Raw genomic sequence first — 23,956 nt, 5'->3', positions numbered from 1 at the left:
AAAGCAAAATGTAATGAGTAATAAACTTATATTTTTTGTTATATGTTTTATTTTGTATTGGTGCAATGCCTGCAAAGTTTCGCTTGAATTTTATTTTAACTTCCAACTATTTTTTTCAAATTGGCGTCTTTATTTTGAAACGATGGAAGGTCCTGCCGGGCGACTTCCGCTCCTGGAGGATCAGCTGATCTCAGTGTAAATAGTCCACATAGATATGTGTGGGACGGAGGGTTGGTGATACAGAAGTAACAACATTTCGTCGCGGAGGACGATAAATGTGAAATAGTGTGTGGTGTGGATGTGACAGCGGGATGCGTCGGCCGCTGTTCGCGGCGCTGTTTGCGCTGCGGTAGAGCTCAGAGGGCTTTAGGACATCACATGCAGCCTCACTGAGGGCCTGTGGGAGAGAGACTGTGCCTCAACGCACTGGAGTCTACTTCACTGGACTGGACTGGTTAAAGCAGTAAGTGTCCGTGGTCGCATTTGACCCTGCTGATGTGTTTCTTCTCATGACATCTGGTCACAGCTGCTTCAGAAATCTCTAGGTTATGCTGCAGCTGGGAGGATCAGGGTTGGCCAAGAAAATATGTCCTGTATGCAACAGTTCTTCTTAAAAAGCTAAAATGCAGATAGGATCAGTTAAATGCACCTGAAATATGAGATAGCGAAACATAAAACAACCATGTGACTGCATAATATCTTGATCACTCAGAAATGATGAGTGAAATTTCTTCTTTTTCATGAAATCGTCAACAGCTCATAGGGGCTAAATAGGTTTTTAATTTATTTTACTATATATCATTGTACACTGTAATTACACCAGCAGTAGATATATTACGTACAACAGAACACAATACAAAATATTTTAAAAAGTTGGTTATTAAAGAATTGTGACCAATTAGTTTTGTGAAAGATTGGTTTTGAGCCAAAACTTTTAAACCTCATGGAACTTAAAAAACAATAACTTGTGACTGCAATGGAGGGACCGGCTGAGTAACTGTCGGTGTCACATGCTTCTCAGTCCCAGGTAAACCTGTTTCAGAGGCAGTCCAACTATTCAGCATCTGATCTGTCTTGTCTTGCTGATGTGATTCACTGATCCTTCAGCCATGTGACGCTCCATGACATTGCATTAAACATACCGAAATTTTGATTGCACAGAACATCATGTGGACTGTTTTTTTGGGCTGTTTAAAGGGGAACAGGAGACCTAGTTTCATGCCTGGTGACTCTCTTCTTTTGAAATAAGTCACATTTCCTTATTCTCTCCTCACGTGTTGCTTCTTTTTCGCTGTCTAACAAAATAAACTCTCCTGACTTTTTCCTCGCGCGTCATAAAGGATGACTGTGACGACTTATGGAGCAATACTGACCACGTGGAAGATCAGTTTTAAAGGCAGATTTTACACATAACATAACACATATTATTACATAATTTATTGAAGAACGTACTGAAACTGTGGGAATTGTAGCACACATCACATGAGCTCATCCGGGAACTGGGTTAAAATGCATCCACGACCATAAACAAATGATGTGAAATATTTTACACTTACACTTGTAGCCTATAATACAACCTGTTCTTTATGAAATGCAAGTTACAAGAGACTTTGCATGTTTGTCCAGTTATTAGCTGTTATTAACCACCTAAATTCTGCAGGTTCACTGCTACTGTCCTGCTCTTCAGTATGACCTGAGGCAGACAAGCATCTCTGTTACTGACACGATCCTAACGTTAAAGTCTCGAAAGCAAAACTGGTTTGTCTAAGTTAGGCTTGGAGGGTGAAGCCCCACAAGTGACTCGAGACACACACTGACAAACGTGACCCTGCTGATGTCAGCTTGTTATTTCGACAAATTGTTAGAGGAAGGTTAGAAACACAGATCATGTCTCTTGGGTCGCATACTTGGTCACAAATACACTCTGCGTACTCTGCTGCATAAGTATATACTAGATGCTACATCCTGTTGTGTACCACATAGTCACATGACCCCCAGGCTTGTAAGATTACCATGGAAACAGTTCTCTGCCAAGTGACTGTGATGCTTGATAGGTGATTTTTCATATCAGTATTTTTTATGAAAATGTAGGAAAGCAACTCAAAACCCTCATAGCAATTTTAGTTGCTTGTAGTCACTTGTCTGACAGATCTGTTGGGGACATTTCTGCTTAAGTTTTGCCATAATTCTTCTTTCCAAACAACTCAAGTGGTTTACTTGAAAGTTTGGCTAGTGTACTGGATTTCTTGACATTTTTATTTTATCTTTGGGAAAGCTAAAAAATGTTCAAGTACTGACTGAGAGTCTGTTTGCTTCTGGATGATGTCTGTACGAAATGGGTTCAAGTATGTGGATGTGCATCAAGCAGGAAAAACACTACTGTGCCAAGGGACAGTGTGTTTTTTTTTTTACCCCACATGTTGCTGCTGTTTGTTTTTTTCCTGGACATGCTGTCAAAGCTTCTCTACAGCCCTTTTTTCCCTTACATTTCCTCTGCAGGGGTCCATGGAGGAGCTGGAGCCGGAGGAGCAGTTCCTCCGGTGCGCTCGGAACGGAGATCTGCCTGGAGTTCAGAGGCTCCTGATGTCCACAATAAGGGAAGAGACCAAGATCAACATCAACTGCAAAGGTATGTGATTGACACGCGAGAATACCGCCGGTCGCTGTGTGCTGCTGTAAAGCAGTTTGTTCTGTGTCCTCAGGTAAAAGTAAGTCCAACCTGGGATGGACGCCTCTTCACTTGGCCTGTTATTTCGGACACACGGACGTAGTGGAGGAATTGCTTAAGGTTGTGTTTCTTTTCCGCAAAACATGTGCATTTTAAAAATAGGTGTGACAACGTGTGCGTTGTCCCCCCCTGCAGGCGGGGGCAGACGTTAACTTGCCCAACAACATCGGAGACACGCCTTTGCACAAAGCTGCCTTCACAGGAAGAAAGGTATCTTCTCATTCAGATTTTTTTTTTTTTTACTTTTACTCTTTGTAACTCTTTGTTTATAGTAGGATTGTGTGCATGCATGAATTCATCCATTCTGTCAATGAATCAATCAATGAATCAATCACGTATTGATCAGGAGGTTGTCATGCTGCTGCTGCACTATGATGCATGTGCTACTGTCATCAATGGGACAGCACTGATTCCCAAAGATGTCACTCAAAATGCAGAGATCAGAGGCATGCTGGAAGGTGAGAAAGACGTGTCGTCATCTAAGAGATACAGTGAAAATCTGTTTTCAATCAATTTTTCATGTTATCGGCTTTGTTGTGTGTTCATATTGTTGTGTAAGTGTAAAACTCGTAATCATTTGTCTGATGCCAGCGGCTGAGAGAACAGAGGAGAGGAAGCTGGAGGAGAAACTTTTGGAGGCTGCACGTGAAGGAGACCTGATGACGCTAACTCAGCTGGTTAGTGTCACATGGACATTGACTTTAAAAAATACTCCCAGGTGTCATGCAAAGATCTGAAGCATCATTTAGTTCAGACATCATGTCTGCAGCTCATTTGGGCTCGTTTCTGAGGTTATTGTGTAGGTAAAATTTGTATTTTCAGGTCCATGCTAACACAGCTGATCACACCTTTTTTTGCAGTATTTTTCTAACTGTCGGACAGGTTACCATGGAATTTTTGGAAGCCACTGTCGGTGCTCAGACGATGAATTTTAATGGATTTGACAATCCCTTTCATTTTAGTGCAGCTGGGAGGTTTACAGTTGTGCTTTTATGTTAAGCAGTTGTATGGATTACAAGGTAATTTAACTCGACTGCGTTCAACCACATCACTGCTACTGTTCTGTCTATTATGGCAGAAAGTCATTTTGACTGACCGAGCAGGTCTTTGCCAGAGCATAAACAGTTCCCAATGCAGAGTCTCCAGACCAACTTTTTCGGCGTAAAGAATTTGCTTCCATGCTATGGTACAGTTTCAATGTACTACTACTTAACCTGAGCAGGCTGTTTTTTGGTGCAGTTCACACAATTGTCTTGATTGACAAAATATCTATCATCCATCATTGTGCCTTTTGAGGTAACTGAAGAAATTTCTCACTTATTTTGTTTTTTTTATGAAGAAAACGACCCGTTGATTGATGTAAAAATCAAACACCTCAGTCAACTACAACAGTAATAATAATAATCCAATGATATGATTTATGCAGTGGGTGTAAAAAACACAGCCACGATCATAAAAGGGTGTGTACATTCACACATTTGCGTTACCCCCCCCCCCCCGAAATGTCTTACAATGACTTTCAGTGGCATAGCATAGGCTGTAATACTTGAAATAACCGTACAAACATATCTAATAGGATTTCTCTTTGTCTGCTTTTACATCAACACCTGCCCGTTGAACCTACTATTAATACCCACTGTGAAAGAGCAGTTCAGTTCCAACAGCCAATTTTCTGCATGAAGTCATAACAGTACCTCCTAAACGGCCATTTAGGATTTTCATTGTGAGCATCTTAGCATGGGTGAGGCGTTTATTTGTTCGAGAAATGACAGTTACGCTCTCAAGCAACACTGTGTGCGAGCGCACTGTTAGCTGCTGCACCCTTTCCAAAACACTCCGTGAAGACTTGATTTGGAAAATCTGTGGACAAAAATCAATATTTGCTGTGTGCGTCAACAGATCCATCAGGTTTTGAATCCCTCTGCAGCTTTAACCGTTCTTGATAGCGTTGTGTGAAATCAAGGTGGTATGCTTCAGTTCTTAGAAGAAATCTGCAAACAACATGATTCGTTTCTGTGTTTGCGTTGTGTGCGTTGGCTGTAGCTCAACAGGAAGAAGCCTCCTGACATCAGCTGCACAGATCTGCTGGGCAACACTCCGCTGCACTGTGCAGCCTATCGTGGCCAGAGGCAGTGTGCCCTGAAGCTGCTCAAGAGTGGAGCCAACCCCACCGTCAAGAACAAGAACGGTATGACGCACCGGCCAAAGCTGGCAACCATGAATGACTGGTGATATTATTTTTTTCTTTTTCTTTTTTTTTTTTGAAGGGTAGGGGGATAAATACCATGAAAAGGCCAAAGCCAACAGTCAACTAATCCTATTATACGTCCTGCTTGAGTAGACAAAGACTGAAAACAGGGTTGCCAACTCCTACCCTGCTGGTGTGAGTCACAGGCTTTGAGTCTTTTCTGGCTCACACTGTCCACGCAAATCTCAAGCCAAATAAGAGCAAGCGTCGAAGCCTTCGCTTAAAAAACAGAAAAAAAAGAAGGAAAGTTAAGCAGATTTTCTCCGTGCACAGAAGGAAGTATGAACGTCAGGCGTTTTCCACATTTCAGCACCAACGATGGATGTTAAATATCACAGAGACAACAAAAGGCAACGTTCATGAGACTTTTGTTTTGCGAGATGCAATAATTTATTCTGCATTGGAGCTGCACACAGACCTCCACAACGTCTCAAAAACACTTTTACTGAGTTTATGTTTGGAGTATATAGGTGGTAGTAGGTGGTGAGAGTTGACAGACTCACCAGTAACGAACGTAACACGTTTGGACAGAACGGTTTGACGAAGTTCAGCTTGTTGCTTCCTTCTGTTGTCTGATTTTTAAATACCTGCAGCTTCAAAGCAGGAGAGAGTATTTAGTCACTTGACGCAACATACGGCAGCTCCAACTTCATTAGTTATATTTAGGACAGCATCTCGGGGCAAACGTGTAGACTCCTTTTCCTCACTTCAGACACAAGCAAAAACTGTCCCTTCAGGAGTTGAGTGACGGTTTAAACTCATTCCGTGGGGTCTCTCTTCTAAAATAGCAGCCGACTGGGTCAACAGCTTCCACTTCCTCGTGATTTCTCGAAGGCTTAAAACAATTCTGCGGATATTTCTGTGACTCAAGTATGACAAATCAGGGCTAGAACAAGTTTAAAAGCTGTAATTACAGGAGAGGCACAAGCTGGCGCTGGTGCCGATGTAAATGAATCCCTGATATTTATAACCGCTGTTATAAATATTTGAATGCTGCTCAACATTAAAGCATTGTTCAATCAAGCAGTTTTTTTTTCCCCTCCCTTTTTGTACATGTGCTCTCTTGTGTGAAAGCTCCACTTGTCTTGTGTTTCCATTACTCACAGGGCAGACGGTGTTTGACCTGGCCAGCGACACCGCAATGAAGCAGTTTCTGGAAGGCAGCCTTCATCGAGTGAGTGGCCCGCTTCCTAAATGATTCGTGTTTGATTTGTTTGTTCACGTTTTTCGTTTATGTCCCCCGCAGGGTATGACATACCACGTCAAGAAGCATGAGGGACTCCTCTGGAAGGTAAAGACTGGGGATTATCATCTGTGGTGGCTGAGAGTACCCAAACTATTGGAGAATGAGGAAGCACAAATGAAATACAGATATTTTTATTCACAGTTTGACATTGTCCTATTAGCGGATATGGACAATAAAGAGGGCCTCTTAGTGTGTTTTAGGTTTTATTTTATAATTGCAGATAACACGTTTATAGGCGTTTTAGGATACTAAACGCAGCCATGTATGTATTATATCTAATAACTCTAAAACTTTGCCTGTAAAAAGGTTTAGAGGCATGTATGGAGCTTCTGTAGTGTATCACTGCATATTGAGCTGATTTAGGGACAGACGATGACTTAAACGACATGATTCCCACACACCACAGTGGGAAGTCACATAAGAGACACTGTAGGCTCAGTACTAAAAAATTAAAGAATAATCTCTGCAGTTCACTTTTTTCTCCTTCAGTTCCAAGAGACTGGCAGGGAGTTGGGGAGTTCAGCAGTTGCGGCGCCACATTTGACTAATAACAGAACAGAAATTGAATGTTTTTTAGTCTCTGACATCTCAGATCACACTTCTGATGAGCCACTCTACGTAGCAAATGATGTGCTACTGAGTCCTGGGTATCAAAATATATATAGGCCTGTCCGTAATGGCAAAATGACCTATAGGGTTGTTACGGTATCTGAGAGAGTCCTGTTCAATTGCTAATGAAGAAGGAGCAAAAATGAAACAGGAATAGAGATATACAATGTTAAGAAAAACTGGACACTTAACTATAAGATGTCTCCTCAATAATTAGACAAAAATAAGCTGTCCAGTGACGTTCATGCTGAAATAATATCCAAATCCCCTCCATCAGATCCTGAATGTTTAGCTTCTTCCTCAATTCTGGGTCACGTTCATTGACATTAACCATGACCGTGCCAGTCAGAGACTTTGAGCCCGCTGATCTCCTGCTGCCTCCCCAGTGGAATAAAATGAGACATTGATACAACTTTTTGAGGCCTTCCACATTTTGTGGATCTGATACTTGAAGCCACTCCATTTCCCCAACTAAGTGCAGTGAAATCACATCCAGTCATCATTTGGTCCAGTTTTGCCTTCACACTGCAGGCTCACCAAAACTTTCTGAGCGAAGTCACTTTTTGAAGCTTCTTCAAATTGTCAATTGAATTCTCAGTCTTCTTTTACTTTATTTCTTCTTTTTTTGCCTCTGTCTTTAAAAGTTTGTAACAGTTAGTTGCTGTATGTAGTTAGTTGCTGAGCAGGTGGCCAATTAAAAAATGTCAAAGGGAGAAGAGAGCGAACTAAAGCTTTAACTTTCTGTCCAGAAAAAAAAAAAAACTAATGAGTTGAATGATGCTGTAAAAGATCTGTAGAGTTGAAGGGAACACAGTTAGACGACAGCTCTGTCTGAGGCCATTAGTCCCAAGCTTAAACACATACAATTAAACGGTGAATTATGGATAGATAGATATAGATATATATTCAGTTTTATGGGCAGCTAACAATACACTCATCATGTACACATATATTTTATATATACTGCATTCGTAATGATTAAAAATCGGTCATTCCCTTTTCACTGGCCGACAGTCAGAGTTTAGTTTCAGTTGTTCCCTCACTAGGGCACCAAACTCTGAAAATACACCCAGCTGTATTTATTTATCGATGTGAGCTTTATTTAAATTTAAATGTTAGAATGCAATAACAGTGACAGCAGGATAGTGGAACCCTAGAAACAGATCGTATTCTTGTGACCCGCTGAGCTGATCAGGAAACAAACCCAAACGTAGCTCGCTCCTGCACGCACTTCCTCTGCATGTGTTTTTTTTTAAGCATTTGTGGCTTGTTGATGCAGCAAGCATGATAAAACTGTCAGCTAATTGTGTTTTCTCAAGTGTCCGTCCTCTCTACCTTCTTGGCTGCCACGGAAATCAGAAAAGACAGAATGATATTGAAAAATCACTGAAAAACAGGCTCCTGACTCTCTTCTGTTGATCCCACAGAGCTCCAGGTTTTTTGGCTGGCGCTCCTACTGGGTCATTCTTCAGGATGGGGTTTTATCCTGGTACTCAAAACAGTAGGTGCATCTCTCATCTCGCATCAGACACGTGAAAAGATCTCAGCGGCAGATAAATGGAAGCAGTGCACACATTTGATGAGGCCGACGCTGGAGATGACACGTGAATTAGTTAAAAATAGAACCGTTCCGTCTCCTCTTTCTGCTGAAAATCTGTCGCCTGTGGTGATCACAACAACGAAATATGACGGCTCCCCTCTTTCTCTCTCAAATGAAGGTCAGATGGAGCTGCCAATGTGAAGAGGCAAGGCTGTAAGTCCCTCACACACTCTCACTGTTCGGTAAGCCAACATTTAAGAGTTGTGCTCGCTTTGTTTGACCGCTGTGCGGGATTCATGTGAGTAAAATGTTTAAATGAGGGAACATCTCTGGCGTTCTCGTTTCCAGATACGAGCCAAAGATAACTGCCTTTTCACCCTCACGTGCTTCGATGACAGCGTGCATCATTTCAAAGTATCTCCTAAAACCGACCCGGAGGCGACACGAAAAGTAAGTTTCATTTCTGTAGCTGTAATCCACGACACTCTAGAGAAAGATCCATGGGCATCCCCTGAAATGTGTGAAATAAAGGCTTGTGAAGCACCTGTCTGGAGAAACGATCATGTTTCCCTTCTTTACTGTTTTGCCCACCTGCTCTGTGGCTCATGCTCATGCGCTTCCCTCAAATGTGACTTCTGGCCATGGCTACGTCATGGGAAGTCTCGTAAAGGTGACTGGTTCTCAAGTGGTGACCTTCAGATGTGATAACACACACATCTATAGGCAACTGTCTGGAAGCCATCAAGGCTAACAACTTAGCGAGCTACTAAGTGGCCAGCGTAATGTAGAAAACCCAGAGGCATGACAAAAGGATGAGGTCACTGGAAATGTTAATATTTTCCTAGACATACTGCACATTTGCAAAGAAAAGGAATTCATTTGTGTGGATGTTTCATAGACATGTAGCGCCCACCTAGACCAAAGCAGACACCACCACCCCGTAGCGATGACGCTCCTTGATGGCAGCAGCCATCCCCAGCAGGATGCAGCCTGACACAAAAACATATTAGGAACAACTCAGAAACATGAAAAACAGCACAAGGTGTTGACCTGGCCTCCAAATTGACTAGATCACAAACTAGTGGACACCCTCAAAATGCCCATGCTTGCTAATGTAAGCTACATTACATGCTGCTTCTTTGAAAAAGACATGATTTTATCCTTGAAACAGCTAGCTTGGTTCTGCTCATAGGTAAAGGAATGCTACCAGCACCTTAAGCTAATACATTATGTATTTACGTGGTATTTGGGGGTCTACAATAATATAAAATGCATTAAAGGAATAGTGAATAACCGTAGCTTAGCTTAGCATAGTTTAGCATAAAGCCCGGAAACAGGGTGAAAATTATTTTCACTTTGGTGTAATGTTGCCTTGTTTTAAGAACCAGGGTTCTTCTCCCCTTTTCTAGTGTGTTTGTCAAAGCCAGCTCAGCGTGGTTGTGATTCCGCAGACACAACTTGTTCCTTTTATTTATAAAGCCAACAAGCATATTTCCCATTATATCATCCAATCACATAGAGGGATAGACCCTCTAATTGCCACGTCTCGATATTTGAAAGCAATCATTAACCGGTTTGATTTTTCTTTACTAACCAGAGTTAAAAAAAATCTGTTGTTTTCTCCCAGGCGTGGCTTGATGCGCTGGAGGAGCACATTGCTTACAGCACACACTACTGCAGCCAAGAGCAGGGCAGCGAGGAGGACGAGGACGAGGAAGTGATGTCAGTTGGGGAGCTAACAGACTCTCTACAGGTGGGTGTACACGAAAAATCCATAATTACCGTGTCAGCATAATTATCCGTAGGGTTTTTTTCTGAACTAGAAAGCTCCCCCGGTCCTCCCACCCTGCGCCGCTTTTAACCATCTGCAGTCCTCTCTCGTCTCTCTGAATTACCAGGCAGCGGAGGCCAGCCACAAGAAGCTGCAGAAGGAGGTGGCAGCGTTCGTGTCCATGCTGAAAAGTGACGGGCTGTCAGAAAGTAAAACCTGTTATTTTACGGTTGTTTAATGTCCCCCCCCTCCCATTCAATGTAATATAGCGGAGTAGGAGCCAGTTATGAACCACTCAACAGTGCAAAGTAAAACATTATGATTCAAATTACAAGCATCGTCAATCAGATTTAATGGGAGAATGTTTGCAGTCGTCTTAATGAAGATCCTACTCCATCTGTTTCTGTCCTTAGAGATTTCTGTGCTTTTCTCAGAGTTTGAAAAAAAAACTATTTCATCTTCACATTCGCTCCCTTTGTGACTTGCATTTGTTTGATCTCCTCAGGTTTTCCACCAAACATGCTGCAGAAAATGCAAGAAATCTGTGATTTGTCCGGCGAGACCACTTCCAGCCTCAGCGTCTGTCTCAGCCACTTCTCCCGACAAGAAGGGGTGAGTGTCAACTTCTCTAGGACAGATTTATGTCTCGTTTTGAGACCCTGTTGGCCTGTCAGCGTTTGACAGCTTTTTGTCTGTTTTTGCAACCTGACTGTCAGCGGCGTGGCCTCCATAACCCGTGGCAGGCGATTTTTTTTAAGTTCACTCAACCTGTAAAACAAATCATCAGGGGACAATATGTATTTAGCTCTAAAGGTGGTGAATGGCACTTCAGTGGCATTTTGACTTTGTTTTGGGATCTGTAAATAAACCAACGCTGTTTCTGCGCGGAAACGCAGAATGACTGTTTATCTTCAAGCCTCGGTAAGATAATATGTTATGTTGCGGTTTGAGTGAGTTGCTTCTTGTAGAAAATGCTATGCAATAAATATTGTAATCAGCACGATCCGTCTTGTTTGTGACCCTCAGATTCACGGTGGGTTTTTTTTTTTGTCAGCCTGAGATGTAAAAACAAAACATTGTGAAATCAGTGGAGTGGGATACAGTGATTACAAGCTGTCAGATGGGTTTTCTTTGTTTATGAATCAATGGACTTGATTATAATGGAAGGATTCAGTGGCCAGATTGTATTCCTTGATGGAGCTACTTGTAGATCACAACAAGCCCCAACCTCGGACATCAATTTTCTAACGATATAAAACGTATTCCCGAAGCGATTGGCTAAGCACTGTGGTGAATATGATGATTCACATAAGATAAAAATCTATTTCAGTGTTCGGAGCAGGAGGCTTCTCGAAGGACTGCGTGGCCCGCTGACGTGCGTGAAGCATGAATGGCTCGTACACTTCAAGCTTATAGTGATTCAGTTCATAACCGAGCTGAAGACATCGTGCTGTCAAATTTCATTAGCGGCACAGAGACCATCGGTGTTCAGGCAGTTTACTACTCTGGCCTCGCGCCCAGTGGCTCTCTGGTTCAGCTGTTGTCTGTGGCAGCACAAACAATCCTCTCTAAGGCTGGACAACACATTCACCATTGCGTGCCACAGTATATTAAAAAATGGAAAAGTGCTATATTAAATCTTTTTGGAAAATCTAATTTTTTTATGGATAAACATAGTTTGCTAGATAATCCCTTTATGTAATATATTACACATATAGACATAGTGCTTTTACTTATGACCACCTTCCTAATATTGTGTAGGTCTCCCTTGTGCGACTAAAACAGTTGTGCCTCATCAGTTTGGGATCGAGGGAATTTAGAGGTCAGGTCAACACCTTGTGCTGTTCTTCATGTTTTCTGAGTTGTTCCTAAATCGTTTTTGTGTGATAAAAGTGGTCGATTGGCCGCTGTATTTAAGTAATATTTAGTAGTATTTAAATAATTAGATATGTAAATCAGTCTTTAGTTCATTTATTTGCAATGTGCTGCGTAGAAAGACGCACCCAAAGCTTTTAAAGAGCACAAAGCACGATACAGTGTGACAACATCTCTGTCAGCCTCATTGGTCGTATCATAGCATTTCCTCAGCGCTAATGCTCAGAGCATTATGAGCAGATGGTGAATCTCAGTGGTCTGTGCAAATTCATTTGTGGCTTCCCATAGTACATTTAAGGAATGCGATTGCTGGATGTGTAGTGGTTGAACGCTGAACAGTACATTACAATACAACAGTTTGCACGGAAAGCTATTTTACTGAGGATTACGGCACAGTTAAAGCTGGTCTCTGCTGGAGCCAAATTTAAAGTCGGCAAAGCATATCATTAACAACGCATATCGTAGAGTGTATAACTAATTTCCATCCTTATCATGCTCTCTTATCTCGGCTCTGCAGCCTGTTAAGCAAAACGTAGTTTGACAGCACTAAAGATCAGAGAGTGAGAGTGGCCGTTCTTTATTTTCGGTCACAGTTTGAGTCCGTACACGACATTCACTGATTAAGATTCATATCTGAACACCACATCAGAATGACAGTTGTCTGCTCCCTTCTGATTGTTAAAACTGACGCAGAGTAGCGCCGATGCTTTTGATGTTCCGCTGTGATGAATGCACACTTGATGGGTGTTGGATATGTAAATCAAGGCATGCTTATGCCGGAAATTCTGACTGCCTGTCATTTTCTTAAAGACGCAAGCAAAGAAATCGACACATTTTTAAGACAGAAGCCCGAATCTTAACAATAAAAAACAAAACAAAATCCTCAGCGTTTCACTCTCTTGTTTTGTTCTCTCCCCTCTCGCGCTCAGCGAGGCTCAGTTTCATCTTACAAACAAGAACGCTGAATTCCTCCCGGATCCCGAGAGGATAAGATGCTGCTGGCGAAGACGAAGCTGCCAGAATACAGTCTGAATGTTCTGGGTTTAGCAGCCGGTCCGGCGCTTTCAGGGTTTACACCTGGGCCCGGGCCTCGAACGCTCAGCTGCGCGGCCTTTTGAGCTGCGATCTGTGGAGGCAGAACGCGCCATGAAAGGCACACAGAATCCCAGAGCTCACCATGAATAGCCCTGGTCTCAATGGGAATAATGCAGACATGTACATTGTAGCTCAGTCTGCACATGATGGCTGGCAGTCTGAATGACTCTTATTCCCCCCGCGAGGGGGAAAAAAAAACCTGAATCACTTCCAGCTCCTGCAGCTCTCTTTGCACTTTGGCACCACCTGTGGAGGGGTCAGCAGCAGGACTTCACTTTTTTTAAAGTTCAGTATAGTGCAATGTTGGCAAGCGCTCTTCAGGCTGCCACTACACCACACTCACTCCCCACTCCATATCGCTCGCTCTTGTCTTGTGTGGGTGATAATTTATCATCTCTCTTTTACTCTACTTGTGTTTCTTTGACAACCCAAAGTAAAACACCGCTTTTGTTGGAGGTTTTTATCATTTGCGTGTCACCCAGCTGTCAGTGGAAACAATGAAGTAAGATTTCCTCGCAGAGCGATATGCGCGCCGTCATATTATCAAGGCTAATGTTTTGCGTAAGCTAATGGTTTATATCTGAGTCCATTACTCGTCATTTGATCCCCTCTCCTCCGCGGGAATCATGTTCTCCGGCAGGCCATTTGAGATGGCAGTGTCAAGGCAGCTGTCCTCCATTACAGATAAACATGGCTCGTCCTTCTCCGCTCCATCTCCGTCTCCCTCAGTGGGTCTGATAATGAGAGGACAGAGCATAGGGGAGGATCGGTCAGTCAACGTGCCGTTTGTTTGCCATCACAGCCTGTCTGACAGTCACGCACGTTTACTCCTCTGTTCGTAATGAGAGTTGGAATAAAATTTTGTCAGCTCGCAAACCTCCTTAGCGGCCACGACTGCAAACCATAAAGTTCCATGATGTGTTTCAGTGAGTGATTAGTCTGTTTCCTTTTGTCTGCGTGCATGTGTGTGTGTGTGTCTGCGTGCGTGTTTGTGTGTGGTGAGCTCAGGTGCGCAGTCTGAAATTGGAGCAGGAGGTAGAGAAGAATAAGATCCTCTCTGAAGCGCTGCAGACTCTCGCCACGGAGCACCACGAACTTGAGCAATCCGTCGTCAAGGGATCTTCACCGCGGAGTCCCCTCAGCGAGGATGAGTTCCACGACGCCGTGTCTGGTGAGTTGACAAGTTATCAAACACATGGGGACGCGGGAGATTCGGTGACAAGCTCACACTCGCTGCTCTGTCGTTCATCTGTAGGACACTGGAATTCTTTTTCCCGCCAGTGAATGTCTTTGGTATGTTTTGCCGCTCCTCGAGACTCAAGGGTTGTCTGGTTGTGTTGAAAAAGAATTCTTCACATGAATGTTTTTGGTGTGTGGGGGAGGGGGAGACAATCTGCATGGTGTAGAGATATTTTTAAAATGAGCCTGACTAATGCTTGATGGTTTTTGATAAGTATTTTTTTTGGAGTTTCCACTTTATGCGAATGTTACCAGTCTGATAGAAGAAATGTAAACTTGGATACGTGACAGTTGAATAAATTGTAACACTAACGTAGAACTGCATGGGAGATTTGCATTCATTGTTACAGAGCATGATATAACTGTCTGTTTGTGCAGATACTTTGATGCTGTGTAACTAACCAATTAAAATCATAAATGAGTCCCTAGTAAAAATATAACCAAGTTGCATCTTAATTGGGACATTTTAATGAAACTCCAACAAATCAACCTTGGCATTTGCATATTGACTTTTTTGTTTGGCATAAAAAAAAAAACTTATATCATCTGATACTGACCTGGCCTGGCTTGTCATCCACAACTATGTGAATAACGACCATAACCTAGTAAAGAAGGGAAAGATATCCATCTGTTTATATGTCATAAAACTCAAAATGAACATTTGAGTTTCTGTGATCAAGTAATCTTGACCATCAGAGCGCAGATTCTGCAGCTGAATAATAAACTTGTTGTTTCTTTCCAGTAGACAAACTGTGTAATGTCAAAACAATTTTGACCTTTTGAGCTGCTGGCACATCAGCAGTAAAGTGATCCTCGTTAACTCTGCCTTCACCATTGGATTTTTTAATTTTTTTTTTTGCCCTTTCAGTTTAAGCTCCTTAGCTTCACGTCCATGTGTATTTTGCCAGTTTCTTTTAGGATGCGGTCTCTCAATCGTCTCCATCTGTCCGTCTCTGTCAGATTCAGACTCTGAGCTCTCCCTGAGCGGCTTTGAGACGGTCGCCAGCCATTCCTTTGAGGAGGACGAGGAGGAGGACGAAGGCTCTGTCATGCTAAGCAGCCCGTGCGGCAGCTCTTGCAGCAGCATGTTACAGGAGGATCACCATGGCGACAAGGATGAGACTCAACCCAACGGGATAACAAAGCATAGGTCAGCGGTGCAATATGCCCTCCGCAGTTTCCTAAATGGGCCGCTAACTCCTGCTGCTTTTATCTCTCAGCAAAACTGGGGAGTGGGCCCAGGTCCGCTCTTATCTGTCATTGTTCCACTGCTCTTGGGTACAACCTTTGCCAAGACTCCTGTTTCCTCAGATATTTGTTTTTGTTATTTTCCTTCCTCCCTCAGGTCTTTCCACTTCATAGTGTGAATAATTTAGAGTCAGCGTTGTATTGAAAGGACTAAGCTCAGTGTTGGAGCTGTTAAATATTGATAAGGTCACAGTGTAATGCAATAATCAGTTTGCAGTATGATCCCATGTTGGCTGATCCCTCGGGCACCTTTGGAGTGTGGTTCAGACAATTTGGGCAGATTAAAAATGTAATCCCTTGGTTTATCCCTCTCTTTTTTCTTTTTTTTTAAACATGGCTTATAGTCTACATTTTTCTTCTTTTAAGAACAGCATCCAAACTCCGACCCCCAAAGCTTTTCAGACAGTTTGACCTGGCTGGCTCTTTGTAACAGAACTAAGTGCTGCTGTTGGGTTCCTCCGAGGCTGATGACCACCTTTGCTGCTGGTGTTGTTTGTCTGTCTGGGCTGTGTTCCAGTATGTCACATAATACATCGCTGGCTTTTGTTGCATATATTCACGTCACGTGACACCTGCAGCTATTACATGTCTAGTACATTTACCCTAATGAAATGTGTCTATTTTTAGAGAACTGTCACAAAGAAAATGCCTTAGAGGAGACAAATAATTTCCTGTTATTATATGTGTGTGTTATATCAGGACAACCTTGCCTGCACCAATGTTTTCAAGAAATGACTTCAGCATTTGGAGTATCCTGAGGAACTGCATTGGAATGGTGAGAAGGGAGCGCAAATATTTTATTATTAGTCTCGTCTCATAGGTGGCAACAAGTCCGTCAGTCCAAGGCTTTAGCCCCGTTCATCATTTTGTTATGGATAGAGAACATTGAAAAAGACAATCTGGTGCTCACAAGATGAATTCTACTGACTTTGGTTTCTTCGAGAGTCAGAATCAGAAAGGACTTTATTGCCAAGTATATTTGTACAGACAAAGAATTTGCGTATAAAATAAGCTAAAATAAAAATAAATCGTAAACATATACACACTCAACTTTGGGGGGCTAGCATTGTTCAGCAGACGCACTGCAGATGGGAAAAAATAGATATTTTTGGTGAAAGGGCTCGATAACAACTGATTGGATTGCCATAAAACAGTAAAAAACAGTATTATTCCCTCCTCTACCTGTATACCTGCAGAAATGAATGATATTAATCAACCTGATGCAAAGTAGTCAACTCTGGGCTAGCAAGTTGGCAGCTATAATCGATATTTATATAACTACGTATCAAACCGTGGAAATGTATTCCTTATTTACTTTTCACACTGGCATTTATAACATTGTCACACATAAAAACCTCAGTTAGAGCTGCTTTAATCCTAGCATAATGGCATGCTAGCATTTGCTAATTTTCGCTTTTTGCTAATTTTCTTAAACAATTTGTACCAGTTGCCAAATGGACAACCTGTACGACTAATTGGTGAACATAGTAGAGGATTTAGCAAATGAAACAACCAAATGTCTCCATCTAGAGTCGGGAGAGACCAAAAACAGAGCTAAAAGAGGGTTACTAATGGGCTAAGGAACACAAATGTAAAAGAATGCAAATATAGTTTTGTAACTTGTTCATGTGTTGATTAGCAGCTGTTTGCAAACAAGTCAACGGCATCAACTTAAAAGCAAGCAATGATTACAACTTCTCATCTACTGCAGCTTTAAATGTTGAACAATACTTACTTATCATCAACACCTCATCGTGAGCATAACTTCAGCACCATACAAAAGTATTTACGTCAGAGCTGCTTGCAGGTCTTGTTCATCACAGTCCTTTGTCTAGTGTGAAGTGTTGAGCAACATGTGTATTGCTATGTGTGGGTTTCTGTAGTTCCAGTTTAGGTTGCGAAAGCCTTCGAGGCCCATTAACTCTCAGATGTTGTCACCAGGAACGGACACAGTAAATACATCAATACACGTTGATATGTTTATTTGGTAGACTAGAATACTGAACAAAAATCCTCTAGGTCTTTTCAACACTCAGTTTTAATATTGCACTTTCAGAGAACTGCTGCATGAAAGCACTTTATGTTCTCTTTGTAATGAAACCTTGTTTCTCAATTCCTCCTCATGCCCCTTTCAGGAGCTCTCCAAGATTACAATGCCAGTGATTTTCAATGAGCCGCTCAGCTTCTTGCAGCGTCTGACCGAATATATGGAGCACACGTACCTCATCCACCAGGCCAACGCCTCCTCAAATTCTATTGAGAGGATGAAGGTAGTATGCTCTGTAATATCCTGGCTGCATTATGTGCAAATTGCCGTACTGTACATTGGTACAGTTTAACTGGCTCTTGGCTTTGCTTTTGAGTTTGTTGTGTTTGATTTGGAGTGCGTGTTTATCTACTGTTGGCAGTGTGTGGCTGCATTTGCAGTGTCCGCCGTGGCATCGCAGTGGGAGCGGACAGGCAAACCCTTCAATCCTCTGCTGGGAGAAACCTACGAACTGGTCAGGTGAGTCTGATTGTACGTCTCCCTGGGGGGAATTTTGCAGACGCATCAAAACCTTTGCACAATTACTTGTGTAATCAACAGAATATGTGATTTGCCACTGGGCGCCCAAAGGTTTTGTGTATAGCTGGGAGATACAGCATAATTGTGATCTTATCAAACAAACACAGCTGTGTGCTTGACGCCGTGTCCCTGGTTATCTAGAGATGATTTGGGCTTCAGGCTCATATCAGAGCAGGTGAGCCACCACCCTCCAGTCAGCGCCTTCCATGCCGAAGGCCTCAATCAAGACTTTGTGTTTCATGGATCCATCTACCCCAAACTCAAGTTCTGGGGTAAGAGTGTAGAAGCTGAGCCAAAAGGCATCATCACGCTGGAGCTGCCCAAGTAAGAGTTACTTTCTTAATTTACCTTCTGTATGAAGGGTCCGTAGACGTTATCACAAGTTGACCAACTTGAATCTGTTCATTTTCCTTAAACTGTGTTTTTTTCTCCAGGCACAATGAGGCCTACACATGGACAAACCCTACATGTTGTGTTCACAACATTATTGTGGGTCAGCTGTGGATTGAACAGTATGGAAATATGGAGGTGGTCAATCACAGGTAAGAGACTAAAATATGTTTCAGACACTACAATATGGAGGATTAGAAAATTTAAACAATTAAAAATATATAAAGTTAATTACACATCGTCACACTGTGTGTGTTTCTTTATTTGTATGACTTAAAGTGCCATTTAATACATGTTTAGTTTCCATGGTGACATGTCACATTAAAATATATATATTTTTTTTTAGATGGAGATGGATTAATGTAAAATTAAAAGAAACTGGCAGTCCACAGTTTCAGGAGTATTTAATATTCACATGAAAATTCATTCATTCACTTGTTTTTTCACACATTTTTCAAACATTGAATACATCTCTAAACCCTCCAAAATCTAAATCTCTAAAAATGGACACATGTCACCTTTAATTTTTACTTGCTTTGTTTTAATTTGTATGTTTTAAATCTCCTGCACTGGTGGGTCGTACCCAACCCAAATACCCTAGATGAAGTGTTGGATTCTTATCAAGTAGAGCAAGTCTGACACAGAGGAAGTTCGACTGTGGCGGAGGAAAATGGACAAGCCAAATGAGGAAGTACAGTATGACTCAGCCGGCAGAGAGTGAAAGGCTAAAATGTTGTTTATTTCTCTTTCCCAGGACCGGCGAAAGGTGCTCTCTGCATTTCAAACCATGCGGCCTTTTTGGAAAAGAACTGCACAAAGTTGAAGGGTATATTCTGGATAAAAGGTACAACATGATGGTCTAAAAGGTCTGTTAAATAATGACTCATCTTAGCTGAGATGGGTGATGATTATTCTGGTCTGGAATACTGAGTAAAATGATCATGTGAGGACAGCACTTACATAACTTTTGGCCTAGTAACATTTAATTCAGAGCTCTCACAATGGATTGTTCATCACTGACAGTGGTTTTTGAAAATATTGCAACATACACGAGGACTTCACGAGTGCAGGGAAGGATTTGTTTTCTTTAATAATAGGTGTTGGTGTCGAACAGCTAATTTATCTGCATGATGGTTTCTGAACAGTATTCCCTCCTTTGCTGTATTTCAAAGCAGCTGTGATTCAATAAGCTGCTTAAATCTCTCTAAAGAGGCTTCATTTGTAATTCACGCCATAGAAAGTTAAGTAGCTGCGCTCTTCACTAAATGTGACATCAGAATACATTAAATGATCTTGAATCTTCATACAAATGATCAATTGACGATTCACACCGTAAATAATTCATTGCATAAATAATTAACTCCTGGAGGATGTGGGCACTGATGCAAAGTCAAAAGTGTGTGAAAGGCAGCAAAAAAAAAAACAAACAGCAAAAACAAAGCGGAGCAGAAGGTACAAATAAAGATGGACAAGATGGAATGACTCAGCATTAATGACTGGACCCAACTGGTGCGCAGGACCTCTGTATCACGAGACTAAAAGTGCGCTATGAGATGTACTACCCGCGAAATGACTCCGAGGCGTCTAGCGACAAGAGACGATGATAACAAGCAGAGAGATGAGAGAACTCTGTTTGGTTACTCAGCGTCGTGTCGGATGAAGCAGCCCGAGCCTGAAGCTGGCTTTTTGGCTCCCTTTTAACTGTGAAAGTTCCACTTAACTGCAGTTTCCAGAAATCTCCCACGTATGAAAGTGCTTGTCTGGATTCACGGAGCTTTTGTTCGAAAGTTGGTTTTGAAGTTGAACCTGAAATCATTGCCAGTGTTCACGTCTGAGGAAATTTATGTGTGTGTGTGTGTGTGTGTGTTGTTTCACAGCAAAAAGAAGCTGTGCGCTCTCTATGGGAAGTGGACAGAGTGCCTGTATGTCATTGACATCGCTGCCTTTGAGGCCCATAAGAAAAATGACAAAAAAGGAGCAGACGACAAGAAAGGCAGCAAAGCGGTACGACGTGTTTACAGTGGGGAGTCCCACGTGTGTACTGTCATGGTTCTTCATGTAAACAATCTAATTAAAGAGCAAATAAAATTAGACCTTGCCTAACATCAATACTGCTGCTTCCATGGAGGTTAGTTATTTTCCTTGTGTGTGTGTGTTTTTTTTTGTTTTTTTTCCAGAGTTGCAGTGAAGATCATCAGGAGGAGGTTCCTTCACCTGCTGCCGACACCGTTGAGGTGATACCCGGCAGCCAGCTGTTGTGGAGAATCGCACCCAGACCAGCCAACTCTACCCAGGTCTCACTCATTAATGCAGATTATGAGCATTCATTAGATCGCAGTCGTAGTCTTAAAAGGATTATGACATTTTAACGCTGATTCATACAAACCGAATCCTTCCTCCGGCTGCAGATGTACAGCTTCACGTGCTTCGCGATGCAGCTGAACGAGCTGCGTAAGGAGATGCAGGGAGTGATCCCTCAGACGGACTGCAGGCTCAGGCCGGACATACGGGCCATGGAGAACGGCGACATCGGTAACGGCCGTCGGCCACCAACTTGAACTGATAACCGAAGCAGTTGCGTGACAGGTGCCGCTTTTATCGTTCAAACAGACCTCGCCAGTGAGGAGAAAAAGAGGCTCGAGGAGAAACAGAGAGCCGCGCGCAAAAACCGCTCCAAGTCTGACGAGGAGTGGAAGACGAGGTGAGCGTTGAAAGGTTAAAAGTATTGCCCTGCCTTAAGTTTCAAAACATCGAGAAAAACAAACTACTTTTCAAGCTTGCAAAACTTTTGTTTTTTTTTGTTAGATTTCAACATTTCCAAACAGACAACATGTGCATGCCGCTTGAAATGATGTCATGATATTAATACCGTACAGTTGGAGCCAACACTAAGATTAAGAGCTTTTATCAGTGTGGAAAAAAATTCACTGTCACCACTCGATGCCTTTAATGCCGCCACTGTATCGTCTTATCATCTCTGTCTTTTCTGTTTCACACTTTGTTGCGTTGAGATGCTCCAGCTAAATCTCTTTTTTATCTTCAATGTTTTTCCGGCTGCATCCTGACTTTGATGTTCAGGAGTCCTGCCCTGGGCCCGAGGTTAGAGCTGCACGCTGTTTGACTGGAATATTTGATGTGCTCACGTGACCTCCTCATTCTCTAACGCTAATCCCATCGGCAACTGCGTCACACTTTCTCTTAAGACATGAGGGAGACTCGCCGGTGATAGTGTCACAGTTTCGGAGACGAGCTTAATAACCCGCTCCTGCTTTCACCAGCATGAGAGCTCCACTTACTGGCACAGAATGCAATTACCCCAACACCTCTGAATCACATCCCTTCCCTACTTATGTGCAGTTAATGTCAAACGAAAGCAACCGATGCACTCGTTTACTCCCACTGTAAATTATCCATAACCCCGAGGCCACGCATGCCTGACCTTCCTTCCTCGTTTCCCTGTAATTTGTTTGAGTCATATTCCCTCAGCCGAGGTCTCTGAGTGCTGATATGCCTCTGCTGTGTCTGCAGGTGGTTCCAACAGGGACAGAACCCCCACACCAACTCCCAGGACTGGCTTTTTTCTGGCGGATACTGGGACAGGGCGTACAGCCAGCTGCCAGACATTTACTGATGGACATTGTCTGCACAGGAAAGAGCAGCATTAAAGTGACGATCTCGAACGTTTCCGCCCTGGTTGATTTGACGACACGTGCAATCACTGGTGCAATTGAGCAGAAAAAAAACATGTCATTTCAGTAAATAGTAATAATTGGCCTTTTTCCTTCGTACGTCAAGTACATGTGATTTGGTTTCAGGCGGAACGCGGCATGCATCTGTAAACAGCTGGCCACTGTTAATGGAAATACGGAGCATGTGCAGCCTGCAGCTCTTCATGTAATAGACTCATTCCTGTTCCAGCAGTACCTGCATCTATCTGCTGTAAAACAAACAAAAAAATGACTGCCCAAGCCTGGCATTACCTGACAACCTCAAAATAAAAGTCAGACTCTGGTTACATCAGCAGCAATTTCTGAATCCACCCACCGACTATCATCTCGTGGCAGTTGAGCGTTCTACATTCATATCCAGATATACGTCAGTAATGATTATATTTACAGTACTTTAACGCAGCGTTTTTATTCAGGCACGGAACCACAGACAATCAGTTCACAATAATGCAAATATATAAATATTGCAATACTTTGATCAGGGCCATGGGCTCAGGCACCGTTGTGTTACCACATCTGGGGATAGATTAGGACTAAACGGACATTTATGAATCTTCGAGATTGCCACTTTAACTCTTTTTTATTATCATTATTATTATTATAGAATAACGGCAATGACTGCAAGCAATATGAACAAAACAAAAAAAAGTGTACTTAAATGGTGTGTGGCCTTAATCTACTTTATGATGGGAAAGCTGTGCACAAAAATGTCAATAATCCGCAGTTGCAAAATGTAAAGTTGTTTGACAAAGCTTTGAAATGTAGCATTTGTATTTACACTGTGACTGTTTCTGTTCATAATGGACTTTTAGCGCAGCGGAAAGGGGTTTATGGTTTTAATGTCCATCTGTCTCCTTTTAAATATAGTCTTTTGTGTCTAATTGTATATCTGTGTATACTTACACAAATTCAGACCGCTAGCAACCTCATCGTGTTATTCAGATTCACCATAGACCAAGTTAAACTCACAAAACCACTGGTTTGTCAGTTTATTAGAATGTATACCTTATACATTCTGTATTAATGCTACATTTATAAAAAACGACTTGAAAAAATGACCTGGGACTAGTTTGATTGTTTTTATCATTTCTATCTGTATCTTGTGATTGTGACTTGTGTATATCATACAAATTGACAAATGACAGATCAAACTTTAAAAAGCTGTTTGAGGCTTATGAGGTCACACAAAGTGGAAACCCATAACTTTTAAGTTATTTTGTCTCCATATAGAACGTTGACAGTATTTTATTGCAAACCTGAATAAAACAGTTCAACGTCTCCTCTTACTTTTTTATTATTTATGTCACACGTTTATTCATATGTGCAGGTACACACAGGGTCCAGGGAAGGGTTCAGAGAAGATTAAGTGAAAATGAAGTGTAGTTCATCGGGTTAACAGGCTTGAGTTCAGCTCACTGCATAGATCTGATCACTCATTCTGAGGCTGAATTCAACCTCAAAAGCTTCAGTATTTAATGAACAATATTACAAAAAAATTGATTGTACACACAAATAGCTCATCAACCAATCACATGGCTGCAATTCAGTGTATTTATTCATGTAGAGGTGATCAGGACAACTTGCTGGAGTTCAAACCGAGCATCAGAATGAGGAAGAAAGGGGATTTAAGTGACTTTGAACGTGGTATGGTTGTTGGTTCCAGACGGGCTGGT

General features: G+C 42.2%; 1 protein-coding gene across 3 annotated transcripts; it reads left to right on the top strand.

The window, feature by feature from the left end:
* The first annotated feature begins 166 nt into the window (after positions 1-166).
* Positions 167-23,561, top strand: osbpl1a (oxysterol binding protein-like 1A). 3 transcript variants are annotated; one of them, XM_047587668.1, is made up of 29 exons: positions 167-463; positions 2,500-2,629; positions 2,703-2,788; positions 2,864-2,938; positions 3,075-3,186; positions 3,320-3,405; positions 4,772-4,916; positions 6,083-6,150; positions 6,223-6,267; positions 8,259-8,332; positions 8,550-8,613; positions 8,720-8,821; positions 9,999-10,124; positions 10,270-10,351; positions 10,648-10,754; positions 14,121-14,283; positions 15,312-15,501; positions 16,299-16,374; positions 17,735-17,869; positions 18,008-18,105; positions 18,307-18,489; positions 18,600-18,707; positions 19,310-19,399; positions 20,433-20,559; positions 20,733-20,849; positions 20,964-21,087; positions 21,166-21,256; positions 21,634-21,654; positions 22,084-23,561. In XM_047587668.1, exons 2-29 carry the CDS (start codon positions 2,506-2,508, stop codon positions 22,184-22,186), a joined length of 2,922 nt encoding a protein of 973 aa, XP_047443624.1. In that variant the 5' UTR covers positions 167-463; positions 2,500-2,505; the 3' UTR covers positions 22,187-23,561. The 3 variants fall into 3 exon arrangements, with proteins under 3 accessions (XP_047443624.1, XP_047443625.1, XP_047443626.1); XM_047587669.1 differs by lacking the exon at positions 21,634-21,654; XM_047587670.1 differs by lacking the exons at positions 167-463; positions 2,500-2,629; positions 3,075-3,186 and having other exon boundaries at positions 2,753-2,788.
* The last annotated feature ends 395 nt before the right edge of the window (positions 23,562-23,956 follow it).

This window comes from Mugil cephalus, chromosome 6 (assembly GCF_022458985.1).
Source record: "Mugil cephalus isolate CIBA_MC_2020 chromosome 6, CIBA_Mcephalus_1.1, whole genome shotgun sequence".
NCBI lineage: Eukaryota > Metazoa > Chordata > Actinopteri > Mugiliformes > Mugilidae > Mugil > Mugil cephalus.
Note: the sequence above shows the minus strand (reverse complement) of the source record. Positions and strands in the feature narration are given on the sequence as shown.

Excerpts from the sequence above, each read along its gene's own strand:
- osbpl1a (XM_047587668.1), top strand. The coding sequence starts at position 2,506 with ATGGAGGAGCTGGAGCCGGAGGAGCAGTTCCTCCGGTGCGCTCGGAAC. Across the intron at positions 14,284-15,311 it reads GTTCCACGACGCCGTGTCTG|ATTCAGACTCTGAGCTCTCC; the intron begins GTGAGTTGACAA and ends CGTCTCTGTCAG. Across the intron at positions 21,655-22,083 it reads AGTCCTGCCCTGGGCCCGAG|GTGGTTCCAACAGGGACAGA; the intron begins GTTAGAGCTGCA and ends CTGTGTCTGCAG.